Source organism: Macrobrachium rosenbergii, chromosome 37 (genome assembly GCF_040412425.1).
Source record: "Macrobrachium rosenbergii isolate ZJJX-2024 chromosome 37, ASM4041242v1, whole genome shotgun sequence".
Lineage (NCBI taxonomy): Eukaryota > Metazoa > Arthropoda > Malacostraca > Decapoda > Palaemonidae > Macrobrachium > Macrobrachium rosenbergii.
This window is the reverse complement of record NC_089777.1, coordinates 6,259,882-6,273,373: the sequence shown is the minus strand read 5'-3', so window position 1 is coordinate 6,273,373 and position 13,492 is coordinate 6,259,882. Positions and strand designations below refer to the sequence as shown.

At 36.5% G+C, this 13,492-nt stretch overlaps 1 protein-coding gene across 1 annotated transcript in view; it reads left to right on the top strand.

Moving 5' to 3' along the window:
* The window catches only part of LOC136825277 (centrosomal protein of 192 kDa-like), an 85,141-nt gene that overhangs the window by 31,162 nt on the left and 40,487 nt on the right, over positions 1-13,492 (top strand). The window contains exons 10-14 of the mRNA XM_067081356.1: positions 1,364-1,490; positions 3,226-3,337; positions 6,409-7,812; positions 8,099-8,235; positions 11,737-11,973. Coding sequence (XP_066937457.1) covers positions 1,364-1,490; positions 3,226-3,337; positions 6,409-7,812; positions 8,099-8,235; positions 11,737-11,973 — 2,017 coding nt within the window. The remainder of the gene's footprint in view (positions 1-1,363; positions 1,491-3,225; positions 3,338-6,408; positions 7,813-8,098; positions 8,236-11,736; positions 11,974-13,492) is intronic.

Genomic DNA, 13,492 nt, shown 5'->3' with positions numbered 1-13,492 from the left:
GTTTGTTGATGTGGGCATAAGGGTTTTCAGCTGTAAGACTTTAATGAAGAGAGGAAAGTGGTTATCTTGATCCTGTAAGAAAAATGTTGGGATGAACTCCTTATCATGTATAGATTATAACAAACATTCATAGGAGATACTCAAGATTGCATTATGTAAAAGGAGTAAAGAATGCTTGATGTCTGAAATTTTCAAGAACAAATGGAGAAGAGAGAGTTGAGTAACACTATGACCTGTGGGAAAAAAAAAAGCTCTAGAAGAGAGATGAAATTTTAATATTTTTGGACATGCTAGACCAAGGAACAGGTATTGAAAGCACAGTGAAGTGAAAAAGGGTGTTTATGATGCATGCATCATAAATACTCCAGAGGCACAGGCAACTTTCAAGGAAATGGAAGAGATTTTGAAGGAGTAATGACAATATGGCCTTTGCACTACAAAATCATGTTACAAATGAAGTTGCTAAGAGACTAGGGTGTCCAGAGGAACTAGACCATCAAGCTAAATCAGTGATTAAGATCATTTTGACACGTAATAAGAAATGGTGAGGAGTGCAGTCAGCAAAGCAGTGAATATGGAAGCAGTTTGATCTCTATTAGGATGGCCTAGAAAAAGGAATGGATGAGGAGCTAGACCAGATGGGAATTCAGGCAGAAAGGGCACATGACAGGAGTCACTGGAAAGAACTTAGTTCATACCTAACCTTATAAAAAGAAAATAGGCCTTAAAAACATACATCATGATGGCAAATCCTTCAGTGGCATTATTGTTATTTGTCAACCAGACCAGTGAATTACTTTTCAGGACTAATTTGACTGGCCCCTCTCTATGTGGGAAGTAAAAACTGAAGCAAGGTAAAGGAGTTTGACAGCTAGGCTTTATTTTTATGAAGTATTTTAATGAGGTCCCCAATAGAGTCATCATATGGCAGATGTCGAATAGTTTGTATGTGTGAAGAAAGTGTCCATCACCTTGAAAGTTTTTACGTTGGACTTTTTTTTTTGAGATTAGACATTAACAACACCCTCATGCTGTACTGTCTTGTGAACTTTCTGCATGGGTTTTTTTTTATCCGATCCAGATCTTGAGTGATGCCTTCTTTCCATGATCATCTGGTTAGTTCTGTTGGTCTTTTTCCTGCTATTCTGTCTGTAATTCAGAAAAACCAGGATGAGCTCAACAAAGACAATTATTCTGATCTGAGTAGCTTTCAGTGGTGATTAGGGTCTGAATTTTTTTTCATTTTATGAGGAAAGAAGAGGCATGACTTGCTCAGATATTGTTCTTGTGAAAGTTTCTGTAATTCATTGTATTCATAAATTTCAAATCTCTGGTTTATATTTTTTATGTGATCTCATTCCAGGCCATCTTGGATCCATAGTGCAGAGCAAGACTTGATTGTTCCAGGTAACAAAATGCATATTGCAGATTACATTAAGATGAGAAGTGAATCATTAGGATCTTTAGGAAACAGTGATAGTGAGGACAGGGTAAGTACTGGATTATAAATTTGAGTCTCTCTCTCTCTCTCTCTCTCTCTCTCTCTCTCTCTCATTGTGCAGAGCAAAGGAATTAATACACTAATCTTGAACAAGTTCAAAGTCTGGGTGTCTCTGAAGCTGTTAACCAGTTGGGAGATGCATAAAGAAGGGTTCAGTCAATTGCTTGAAACATGAAGAACAGCAGGTGCATGTGCTCACCTGCATGAGCCCAACCTGATCATTTCATTCTACTAGTGAAGTGGTGTACCTAGGATTTCTGTATTTCCCTTTACCTCATGTTACTTCTTTCTAATGAATACCATGTTCTTCATCTTCTGAATAATAATAATAATAATAATAATAATAATAATAATAATAATAATAATAATAATAATAATAATACAGGCAGTCTGGTTAACGGCGGGGGTTCCGTCCCTGGCTGTGCGCCACTAACCAAAAATCGGCGATAATAGCGCCAAAAACCCCGCTTAACAGTGCCATTAACTGGATATCGGCCCTGAAATCCCCAATTAACAGTGCTGTTAACCGGAGATCGGTGCCAAAATTCCCACTTAACGTCACCATTAACCGGAGATTTGCTCTAAAAATCTGGTTAACGATGTTGCTAGCCAAGTGCTGATGCCACAGGTAAGCAGGGACTGCCTGTAATAGGGTTTATGACAGAAATGGATCTTTAATGAAAGAGATAGTCATTAAAAAAGTTTGGAAAACGAAGTGATTTCTCTAAAAGAAAATGTATGGTTGATGAAAAGGAGGGAAGTGTCACAACATGTTTACAAAACTTGAGAAATGTCCATAACATGTTGTAGTTAAGTGAGATCAAGATAAGATGTTTATTACCAAGGGATATCTTTATTGTTTGTAGAGTATATAGTGAAGAAATTTTAATGATAAAAGAATAGTAGTTTAAGATGGTTCAAATCAGTATTTAATGATCTGTTTATAACTGACACTTTTTATGATTTACGTTTTGTATTAAGACATATGATTATGCTGTTTATTTTCATAGCAGCCACAAAGAATATATTTGATGATATTTAATAAATGGTAAGTTTTAAAGCATGCAACTTTACTTTTTCATCTGATCATTATGTAGTATGTTTGTTTTTTATTACAGTAATCTACTATCTTTTAGTTAATTGAATTTCCATGTTTTTGTTTTATTCTGGAGTTTTTTGAATATATCTCTTTGTTTGGTCTTTAGAAGCTAACTGACATCTTTAATTGTAGGATAAAATTTTTTTTATTGAATTTCTTATTGCAGTCAGTATTGATTCTATGCATAATTGTTCTAGTCATCTTTGCACTCCCAGACTATATCATCCATTAGATAGTAATGTGTTGATGTACAGTTTTCTGTCTTTTTGCTTTCTTTTATAAGATCAAATATCACACATATTTCTAGAAGTATCCTTCCAAGTGTGACCAAATTATGCAATGATCATAGACTAGTAGTTGAATTGTTGGAACTGCAGAAGTTTGAACGGGGTACGTGAGTCTCATTTCACAATTTAATTTTTTACCTTAAGTATTTCCCTGATATATAGTTTATTCTTAAATATTTTTCTCTGTACGAGGCTGCTTTCCCTAATGTAGTCTTTCAGTTCCAGGTCATCAGACCAAACTCATAAATCAGAACCCATGTGTTCCTTGGACTTTGAGCATTCTGCTTTCCCAACTAGGGTTTTAACATGGCTAATAGTAATTTGTACTGTATTTGCAGCCGGATCTCGGTTTGGGAAAAATTGATTCGCCACCAAATAATGAGGCAAAGCTTGTGCCTCTTGTAGAAATAACTTCAGTTAGTAACATTGGTCAGTCATATTTACAGCCTGGTAAGTACTTTCCTTTGTTTGGCTTATAAATCCAGTAATATTTATCACTTTATGTTGATTTCAGTATCACATGATTGCCAGTGTTTTTTTTTCTCTTCTGATGAGCTGCTATGAGATTAACAGCCAGTGTCCCTGTGTTTTTCTGGAATAGAATTTTATCAAAGTGCCTGACAAAGATGACACTGTCACAGGGTAGCTTACATCCATACCTAATTTTTTACTGCATTCTCTATTACGAAAGTTGCATAATTCTGGTAATTATAAGAGTAACACCGACTTCTTGTAGACATCACCAGCAAACTCAGAGGAATGTCTTTCGAAGATATAATGACGTAACTTATGACGTCATTAACTTCCTCCTTCTCGATGGATAATTGGCTATTTGTGAGAAAGTCTCAACCTCTGGCAACAGTGACATACAACCAGTACTCCTTGTTTACACTTCGTAGTGGTGACAGTAGTAGTAGTAGTGGCAGTACATAGGTCGAGGTCGAGTGCTAGAATCCTTGAAGAAAGGGTTTCCACAAGTAATCCGAGAAATTACTTTCTATCACTATTTCTCCATTGAAAAATTATGTAATTAAAAATAAGTTAACAAATCATTCAAGTGAGCAAATTGAAGGACCGAGTATGCTTACACTTTTTAGTGTGCAAGCAATCTTGGTATTTAAAAGCCTACCAACAATCGAACTACCATGCTGGTAGGATTCTGTGGAATGTGAAAACAACTTTCATTATAATGCTACAATTCAGCCATTGTTGTACTCTGTCAGGAGCGATCATGTGAAATGATATGCCCTTTCATGGATCCTTTAACATAACTACATATGAGGAAACTTGATATTATAATCAATGGGTGGATTATGGCGTTTCGGGCCAAGCCCAAGCACTGTGACCTTTAGAGGTATTATAACCCATGACATTTTTTTTTTTTTGGCAAAGCAAGTTTTAATGTTGTTCTGCAAGTTATATTTTACTAAGAAATCAAAAACTATTGCTTTATGGAGCATATATAATTATCTTTCTGCACCTTATGGAAGTCAACAAATGACGAAAACTTGTCAGCCATAGATGTCTGGGTGTACTCCTTACCCAAAAAAGGGCCCTATTATTCATCTACCTGTTCAAGCTTACGTAGGGTTTGCCACAGGCCTCCTCACTTCTAAACAATTGTGCAAGTCGAATCACAAAAGCTGTCCTGCAACCACGGGGACAATGACTTATCATAGCTGCCATTCTTGAAGCCTTGACAAGGTATGAATATTCATTCAGAATTTCAGAGACAGCTGTTTGTTGTCATCGTCTTGTGGGAGGAGTCGGGACGTCATATGTTTCGGGCCGGAGTTCAATTCCTCCGGCCAGCTGATGAAGAGCTAGAGGAATTTATTTCTGGTGATAGAAATTCATTTCTCGCTATAATGTGGTTCGGATTCCACAATAAGCTGTAGGTCCCGTTGCTAAGTAACCAATTGGTTCTTAGCCACGTAAAATAAGTCTAATCCTTCTGGCCATCCCTAGGAGAGCTGTTAATCAGCTCAGTGGTCTGGTAAAACTAAACTATACTTAACTGGCTTCAGCTGCTTTATTTTACTCTTATGAATATACTTTTTCTAACATAAGTTATAAAGAATGCTGCCAACAATTAGGTAGGGATGTAAAGTATACTATGGGTAAGTAATATCTTTGTCAAATGCACAGAAAAAAGTTATTCCGGAAAAGCACTGGGACAAAGGCTCTGAATCTCATAGTAGTCAATTTTACCTTGATATATCTAAAGAACAGGCATATAGCTATTGCAGGCATACATTGCATATGGCATTTATGTTTGCTTGGAAATATTTATTTCATGTTTTTATTCACTTTAGTTGCCTTTTCATAGCAGTGTAGCAAAATGAGAAATTTCACAAAAATATGTAACACAACTACTCCCAATCCATCTTGCTTAAATCACATCTATATACAGTTATGATATTCTTTGATATAAAAGGCTTGCATTTCTGTGAGGCTTAACAATTTTTAAAATGGCACTTGCCTTTAAAAAAATTCATTTTAGGAATGTGCATTCCAGACATGCATAGGTAATCTGTAGAATTTGCTGCTGTATCACCTCTATGATAGAAATTATTATTGAAAATATGCTACCACAGAAATTTGCAGTCTTCTGTGACTAGAAGTGTTATAGTCCAAAAATGTTCCTGTGCAATAATTGCAGTTTTATTACATAATTTACATGAGAATGATGATAAATCAGCTGAAGTGGAAACTACTGTGACCAGATCGAAAAGATCCATCCCCTCAGTGACTATATATTATACTGTATCTAAAATTCATTATGTCGGATAAGAAGCAGGAAGAATACAGGACAGGCATTCATTTTGCAGATAACTCTATGGGGTTATCTGCAAAATGAGTTCTGCAGATAACTCCATGTGGGGATACACTAATGTAAAAACGTGTATGTTGATGACATTGACATGTTCTGATTGCTCACATTTTTTTAGGATAAGATTGTTGACGTTACGATTATTTAAGCTGGAATGTTGGGAGGGTAAGGTTTAAGAAATCACGTGATAACTTATATACTGTACTTTAATTCAGATTTGTGATAAAGTGAATTCCTGAAGTTTGACAGCTAATTTGGAACGCCATCATTTCTCATGATTTTCCCAAATAGTTATTGATCATTTTTATTTGTGAAATTACTGAAATATCAGTTAATTTATAAAAAGCTGTTACTTTTGCTTGGCGTGCCATCCTTGTAGCCCTTCTGAATGGTACATTCCTGCACTTAGACAAAGAATCAAATTTAATGTTCTTTCTGGTGAAATAAGGTTCTGGTCACTGGATCTTTGATCTTTGCTTGTTGTGGGAACTGTTCTGATTTTTGTGCATTGCTTTTGACTACGTGTGGTGACACTAGTAAAATTTATAATTTTGCATCTGTGAAAACTACTGCAGATTTTTTAAAGATTCAAGATGTTTAAAAGTTTAAAAGATTTATATGTAATAATGGTATTAACAAATGAAGTTAACTTTGAATGAATTTTTTTAAAATTTCCCTTCTGTTGCAGAAGCAAATGCAGAGTCAAGTGATACCTTAGAAGGTTGCTCATCATCATGTGTTTCTTCCCATTCGACTTCTGAATCATCTGGGAGCTCCAGTTCAGGATCTGCTACTTTCACAGCTTCTAGAGATTCCACAAAAGGTGCAATTCCCAAGAACAAGGTGACTAAAACTTGCACTTCAACTAACTCGAAAAGTAATGATGACACATCTAAAGACCCTGTAGCTGTGGAGAATAACAAAAACATTCATGATGGACTTAGACCTGTAGTAGCAAATTCAAAGCCAAATGTTCCAAGTTATGAATGCGCAAATTCTGCCGAAGATAGCATCACATTCAATGCAAAAAAAGCATTAGGGGTGGAACAAATTAGACAGCTTTTGAAGTCCAGTGCTCTTAGTAATGACAATGCTCAATTTTTGATCAAGAAGATTCTTCACAGTGACAAAAATAAATCTGAATTTCATAATACAACTGACATGACTGAGTTAGATGCCAGTACAGAAGTTTTAGAACTTAGAGCAAAGAGAGAAGCTCTTATGTCATCGAAAACTCAAAATAAAAAACTTCAAGAATTGAAAGGAAAAGAGAACATCAATTCATTTTCTCACGTAAAGCACTTCAAAGCCCCAGATCGTATTCCTTTGCAGCCCGCTGTGAATTCAGAAAAAAATGTAGATAGTCCTGTTAACAAACATATGGAACGGTTAAAAGTTCTCAGAACTGGCTCTGCACCTTTGCAACTCACACAAGATTCAGTTGGGCTTGAAGCTCGTATTCACTGTTACCCAAAAGCAAAACAAGGAGGTACTGATTTGGGAAAAATAGCAATGGATGAAAGCGTGCGAGGTATTCCATACAAATCAAGAATATTAGAAGACAGTCAGAAATCTCAGTTAACAAGTTTTCATGATTCATCCAACAGTGGCTTCGATTCTTCAACTCCTTGTGCCCCACGTTCCAATCCTAGAAAAATTTCCTCCAAAGTAGTTCAGAATGAGAATCCTTTTGTTATTCATGGTAACCAGCTGTACACTAAAGACAAAAGACCTGCCAGTAATGCAAAAACAGCTCATAGACCATTGCCAAGGATGGGCTTAGCTTCCAGTTTGGTTAAAGTGCCTTGTGCCAAAAACTTCTATGATACGACAGTGGATGTTGACCCTAGGAGTTTAAATGAAACTGGTATCAATGCTGCAAATTTGTTGTCATCCAGATCTGAGAGTACTCTTTATCCCCATTCTTCAAATTCAAGTGAAGGGGAGTCAAGACGTTCTTCAAGTGTGCCATATGGCTTGCAGGCTATAGGTAACTCGGGTACACTGCCACTGCATTTACGTACTCCAAATGGTGCCTCACCTAGACAGCATTGGTCACAAGAAAATTTAGCTTCTGACAGGCAAAGCCAAAGTAAGTTGAAATTATTAGTGTTGTTTTTTTGGGTGTTCCATGAACCTTTTAATATGATCATAAATGCTTATGTATATGTTGTTATTATTGTTGCACTTTTTATTATATGTCTCATATACCATTAATTTGGTGGCAGAATTCAAGATACTGAAAAGTTACAGAATTAATATTTATATCAATTATGAAATTGAAGTTTTTGTTGCAAAATGACTGATTTATTTGAAATGATTACAGATACAGTATATTCAGTAACAAATTTTGATCCATTCAAACATTTTTATGGCAGGTGCAGAAGATAAAGTGTATTTTCCAAAAGAAATTGCATTTTCAAATTCTTGCATTCTTGGCATGGGATCTGAAGAAGTGATAACCTTCTTCAATCCTAAACATCGTTGGGTCCAGCTCTCCATTAGATTAATGCAGGTTGGTTCAGTAATTTGTTGTAAATTTATTACAAATTTAATTCTGTTATGTAGGCAAATCAAATTGTAATGACATGTCAAACAAAAAGTCATCACATTTGAATAGATTAATTCATTAGATTAAGATTTTGAATAAAGCAAATTTGCATTGAACATTGTTACACTAACAGCAGTTACATAACCTTTTAACATTCCTAAGGTTTCACTAAGTCTTCCTGCAAATGCACCCTTAGTGTGTCCGTACAATATACAAACGTCTTTATTTTACCTGTGTTATACTGCATGGTAATGTGTCAAGTTAAATAAGAATGGAGTTATTAGTAGGTGAAATAATCCTGTCATCCCCTCAGGTGGATGTTCCTTACTGACGGGACCCATTACACATTATATCTCATAAGTCACATATGTCATTGTTGTCTCAGCTAATGCATGATGCAGTGGTGTGTTATATCATAATATAATTGCTCTTTACCTCTTCAATTGTCAAAAATGTTGTTGTTGTTAGTTTGCCGGCAGTTTGTTTGTAGTCCTCAGTAAATTTTGTGTTAAAACATGGAAATAGAGAAAGTTGGTGGCATTCTGGAGCCAAGGACTGCTATCTTAAAAAAATTTACTGCAATAGTTTACTTAGCGTTGTGGATAAGTTGCATGGTGCTGAGTAATCTTTTTTTAGTGCTCTTGTGTTATATGGGTTTCAAGCTATTATGAGTTTAGTTTCTTATCAATATTTACCTAATTTTTTTCTTTCTGGTCCAGTAATGCTTGTTATTCACTATGAGATTATTTGTACCTCATATGTTTGTTTTATTTGTTCAGGTACTTAAACATTGTTGTGACCTTTCGTGTAAACGATGTCATCTTATTGTCAAGTTTTGGTTATTTTCTGCGTATTTAACTTTATTGGTTGTTTAAGTGCCTAGTTTTAGACAAATGTAGTGTTACTCACATAATCTTGTGTAGTTATGTAGTCCAGGTAAGTTTTTAAATGAACAATGCCAGTTTCTTGGGCATTTTGATTTTTTCTGTGTTGGGGAAAGGGAAGAGAACAATTGTACTTGAAGATTTTAGGAATTTTTCATGTACATTAGGAAGCAGTGGCATCAGTCCTGGGTTTTATTTAATCTCATGATCATGATGTCAAAGGTTATAGTCTTGCCTTTAACAGAAAAAATGCCATGAGTCGATGCAGAGCCACAATTCCTCATCATCTTACAGTATAGTGACCACAGAAGTGTATACGGCTGACAGATTTGCTGGCTAATATAAAAGACTAGGTGATGAAACTTCCTTGAACTAGAATACAGATCCCAGATGTAGGTTTAATGTTTCAAGTAAAGGACGACTGAAAAAATTTAAAGTTTTTTCCTTAAAAGCTCAAGAATACGCATTAAGGAGCTTGAGGCACAGGTGCCCATTGTATGGGAGTTCTAAACATGTCAGTTGCTGCACTACTGTCATACAGTATCTTGATGGCCTGTGAAATGTATAGTATTATGATCTTGCCTCTCGGAGACCAACAGGTTCCTAACAAAAACAAACAATTGGGCTGCAATGACTGACGAGAGGTGACAAACAAAGGAGGAAGGAGCAGAACAAAAGTAAAAAGTAACCTTAATATTAATTTATTTATAAAATGTTGTATACACAATATACAGTGAGTCAGGTTCAAACTATAAAATTCATATTTATACAAAAATGAGTTAGCAGCAAAAATACAGTTATAACAAGTTAGCAGCAAAATTAAATACATTTATAAACAGGCAGCATAAATATAAAAAAAACAAGCAGCACAAAACATAATACCAATAATGAAAAAACTAAAAATAATGATTACAGCAAATACAAATACAAGCAGCATAAAGAAACAGTACTGATATCCTCCTCCAACACTGGACGACCACGACAGAGCCGACACGGCAACCATCTCGTCCTTAAAAACAGCACTGACGCCCTCCTCCAATTCTGACAACCATGACAGAGCCGACACGGCAACCATCTCGTCCTTAAAAACAACGCTGACGTCCTCCTCCAATACCGACGACCATGATAGAGCCGACACGACAACCATCTTGTCCCCAAAAACAACGCTGACGCCCTCCTCCAATACCGACGACCATGATAGAGCCGACACGACAACCATCTTGTCCCCAAAAACAGCACTGATGCCCTCCTCCAATACCGACGACCATGACAGAGCTGACATGGCAACCATCTCGTCCTTAAAAACAGTGCTGACGCCCTCCTCCAATACTGGGCGCCCATGACAGAGTCGAGACGACAACCATCATGGCGAAAAATGCTCTCCACTGCTCTGCTGCTGAGACCTGACTCTCAGATACGAATACCTGCTGCTGCTGCTACCCCAACTGACTCGCTGCTACCCTCAACCTGACTTGTTGCTGCTACGAACCTGACTGACGCTGTCAAGCACCCCATGACAGACGTCAACTCCTTACACAAAGGAAAAAACAAAAACGAAAGGAGGCAACAACCCACCAAGGGAACAATTGGAAAACGATTGTTCCTAACATATATTAGCTTGAGACGGGTGACTGGGACTCAGGAAGGATTGTACCACATTAGACTGATAAGGACTCATTAGTCCGAGATATGGAGAGTCAGCACATAACCCATTGGAATGCCAAGGCAGGAGGAGATTAATGAGGGACATCTGATTACCCTGAGGAGTGTCTTTAAGCAGTGATCATAATCTTATTCTACTGTTATGTAATAACTTTTACTTATTATATTACCTTATTCTGCACATATTTATAAAATTATCTCGTACAGTATAAAAACAGATGAAAAAGTCTCTGTATGATTGCAGCCATCTGTCACTAGAGCAGCAAGTTTATTTTTCTCAGCGCCCAGGACAGGAATGGTGCTGCCTCACCACCAATGTCCCATTGACATTTCAGTATTAAGGGACTTATGTCTCAAAAATAAGTAAGTAGAGATTCAAGCCTTAGAATTTGGAAGAAATGGAAAATTTACAAATTAGTAAAGCCTAACTCGACAGGTAAGGATTGGTTAGTAGTCTGGAGGAAAGGTTTGAATCTTTGTGAAATATATAAAAAAAAAGTCTGCCATTTTAGTGGAACCAATACTACTGGGTGTATCCATTCTCTCAGCACCAATAAGATTCCTTGTAACACACCAGTAAATTCCTTAATTGGGATTTATACAAAATGTGCCTAATGGGTTTTTCATGAAAGAATTATGTTTTTGAAAATAAAATTATTTTCATGCAAAGTCATTAATTATGTCTCCCTACCTTCTAACGTCACTTTTTCTCACAGGTCATCATTCAAACAACACAAATATCGACTGTGATCACTGTTTGCATCCATCTGCTTATGGGCAGTAGTGATTGCCATTTTTTGTTTTCTCAAAGGGATTGTAGTTTTGTTGGACAGTTTTGTCTATGGGCTAAATGGATTGGGTTTGTGTGAAAAATTTTATTGAAAAAATGACATTTATAACTTAATTAATATTTTTTCAGGAAACTGTGAACAATAAGCATGTGGGCACCTCAGCTCTTCTGTTCAAGCCATCTTACTTCATTGAGCCTAGGAATACTATAGAGATCAGATTCAGCCTCTGTAGTCTTATTGCTGGGTCCTGGGGTGCTGTTTTAGAAATGAAGGTTTCTGATCTTTCTAAAGATTCAAGCAGTACTTCTACATCTAATGTCTCCATTCACACAGTTATTCTTTCTGCACAAATTGAAGAACCAAGTGTGAGTATCAATTTGATATCTTTGCTTCTGTAGCACATTTCTTATTGTTTTATGAACTTATGTACCTTATTTGCAGATGCTTTACAGTGGAGTAAAATTCATTATGAACATGATGTTTCCAGTATGTGTAACTATATTCATCCCTATGAGGCTATAGGTTTTAATCACTTTAAACCACTTACGTAAGATTAGCCCGGTTTTGTGGTCAGAAATCCCTGACTCTTCATTTCTAGCTGAAGACAGAATGGTGACTAGCCTGTAACCTGTTTATGTGCTAATAGATCCTTGGGTCTTCAGTGCTTATTCACTTGTTCCATGAAAGATTTTAGTGAAAATTCTAGTTTGACAGGGAGGTTATCATCTTTAACTAGTATGAGGGTTTTCCCTGATTTTTATTTTTTGTATGTTGGAAATATCATCCCTAAACTGAGAATTACTGTGGTAGTTAGCTGACCTCCTTCCTAAAAGAGCTACTGTTATAAGAATTAGGAAAAGGAGAAGCACGAACTAGAAGTGAGATAATAGAAGCCTTAAACAGGGTGTTTAGCATAACAGCTAGACACTTATATGCCTTGGAATTGTCAAGAGCAATGACAAGTGATTCTCTAATGTCCTGTAGAGAAATTGACTAAATATCAGCAAAGTAGGAAAGGTGGTCCCTGTTAACCCTTTCCTGCCCAATTGACGTCATATTACGCAATAACCCCTACCCCCTTCTTGTCTGACTGACGTAATTGTACGTAAAATTTACCGACATTTTTAAATGTGTGTAGGGTAAATTTTTTATTTTCGGACAGTTGGTGGTTTCCATAGGCTAAAGCATACCTTGGACCGTGTAACTCAGGCATCGATACGCCAGGCAAGCAGTGCCTATACTGCGCATGCGCAATTCCCTGGCATAGTAAATTTCCCACAATGAAATCAGCTGATCCTACCCACGTTTCTCTCTCGTATCTTACATTTTTTTTTATAAAATGTAGGATTACATTATTGGAAACACTCTGTTTGGTATCCTCTATTTTCTATAAATTTTTTAGTTCCTCTACTGCGCATGCGCAAATCCATGGCGTAGTAAAATTCTTACAATGACATCAGCTGATCGCACCCACATGAGGCCTGACAGGCCACACTTCTGTCAGAGACCATGCATACGAGGCTGGGTAAACACGTGTGGCTGTTTACATACAGCGACGTCAATCGAGAACAGTTTCCAACATGCTTTCGCAAAGTTTTTACGGTAAAACTAGCGGAAATTTGTTAGTGCATCACATAAGAGATGTCTGGATTTTAGGCAGGGCTCTGAATCTCATTTTTCATTATCATATATATCGATATTTAGAGAATTTTGTTGGCTTTCTCATAAAAATAATTCATTCACCCAACTGTTATAGCTTTTGAGCTACTGAACGATAATGTTGACAACGGTAACATTTTTTTTTTTGTTTCAACAGCTTATAACGTCAAAATGAAACTGTTGCTGTTACCAAAGCCATTTTTCTTGACTCTCACTATATTCCTC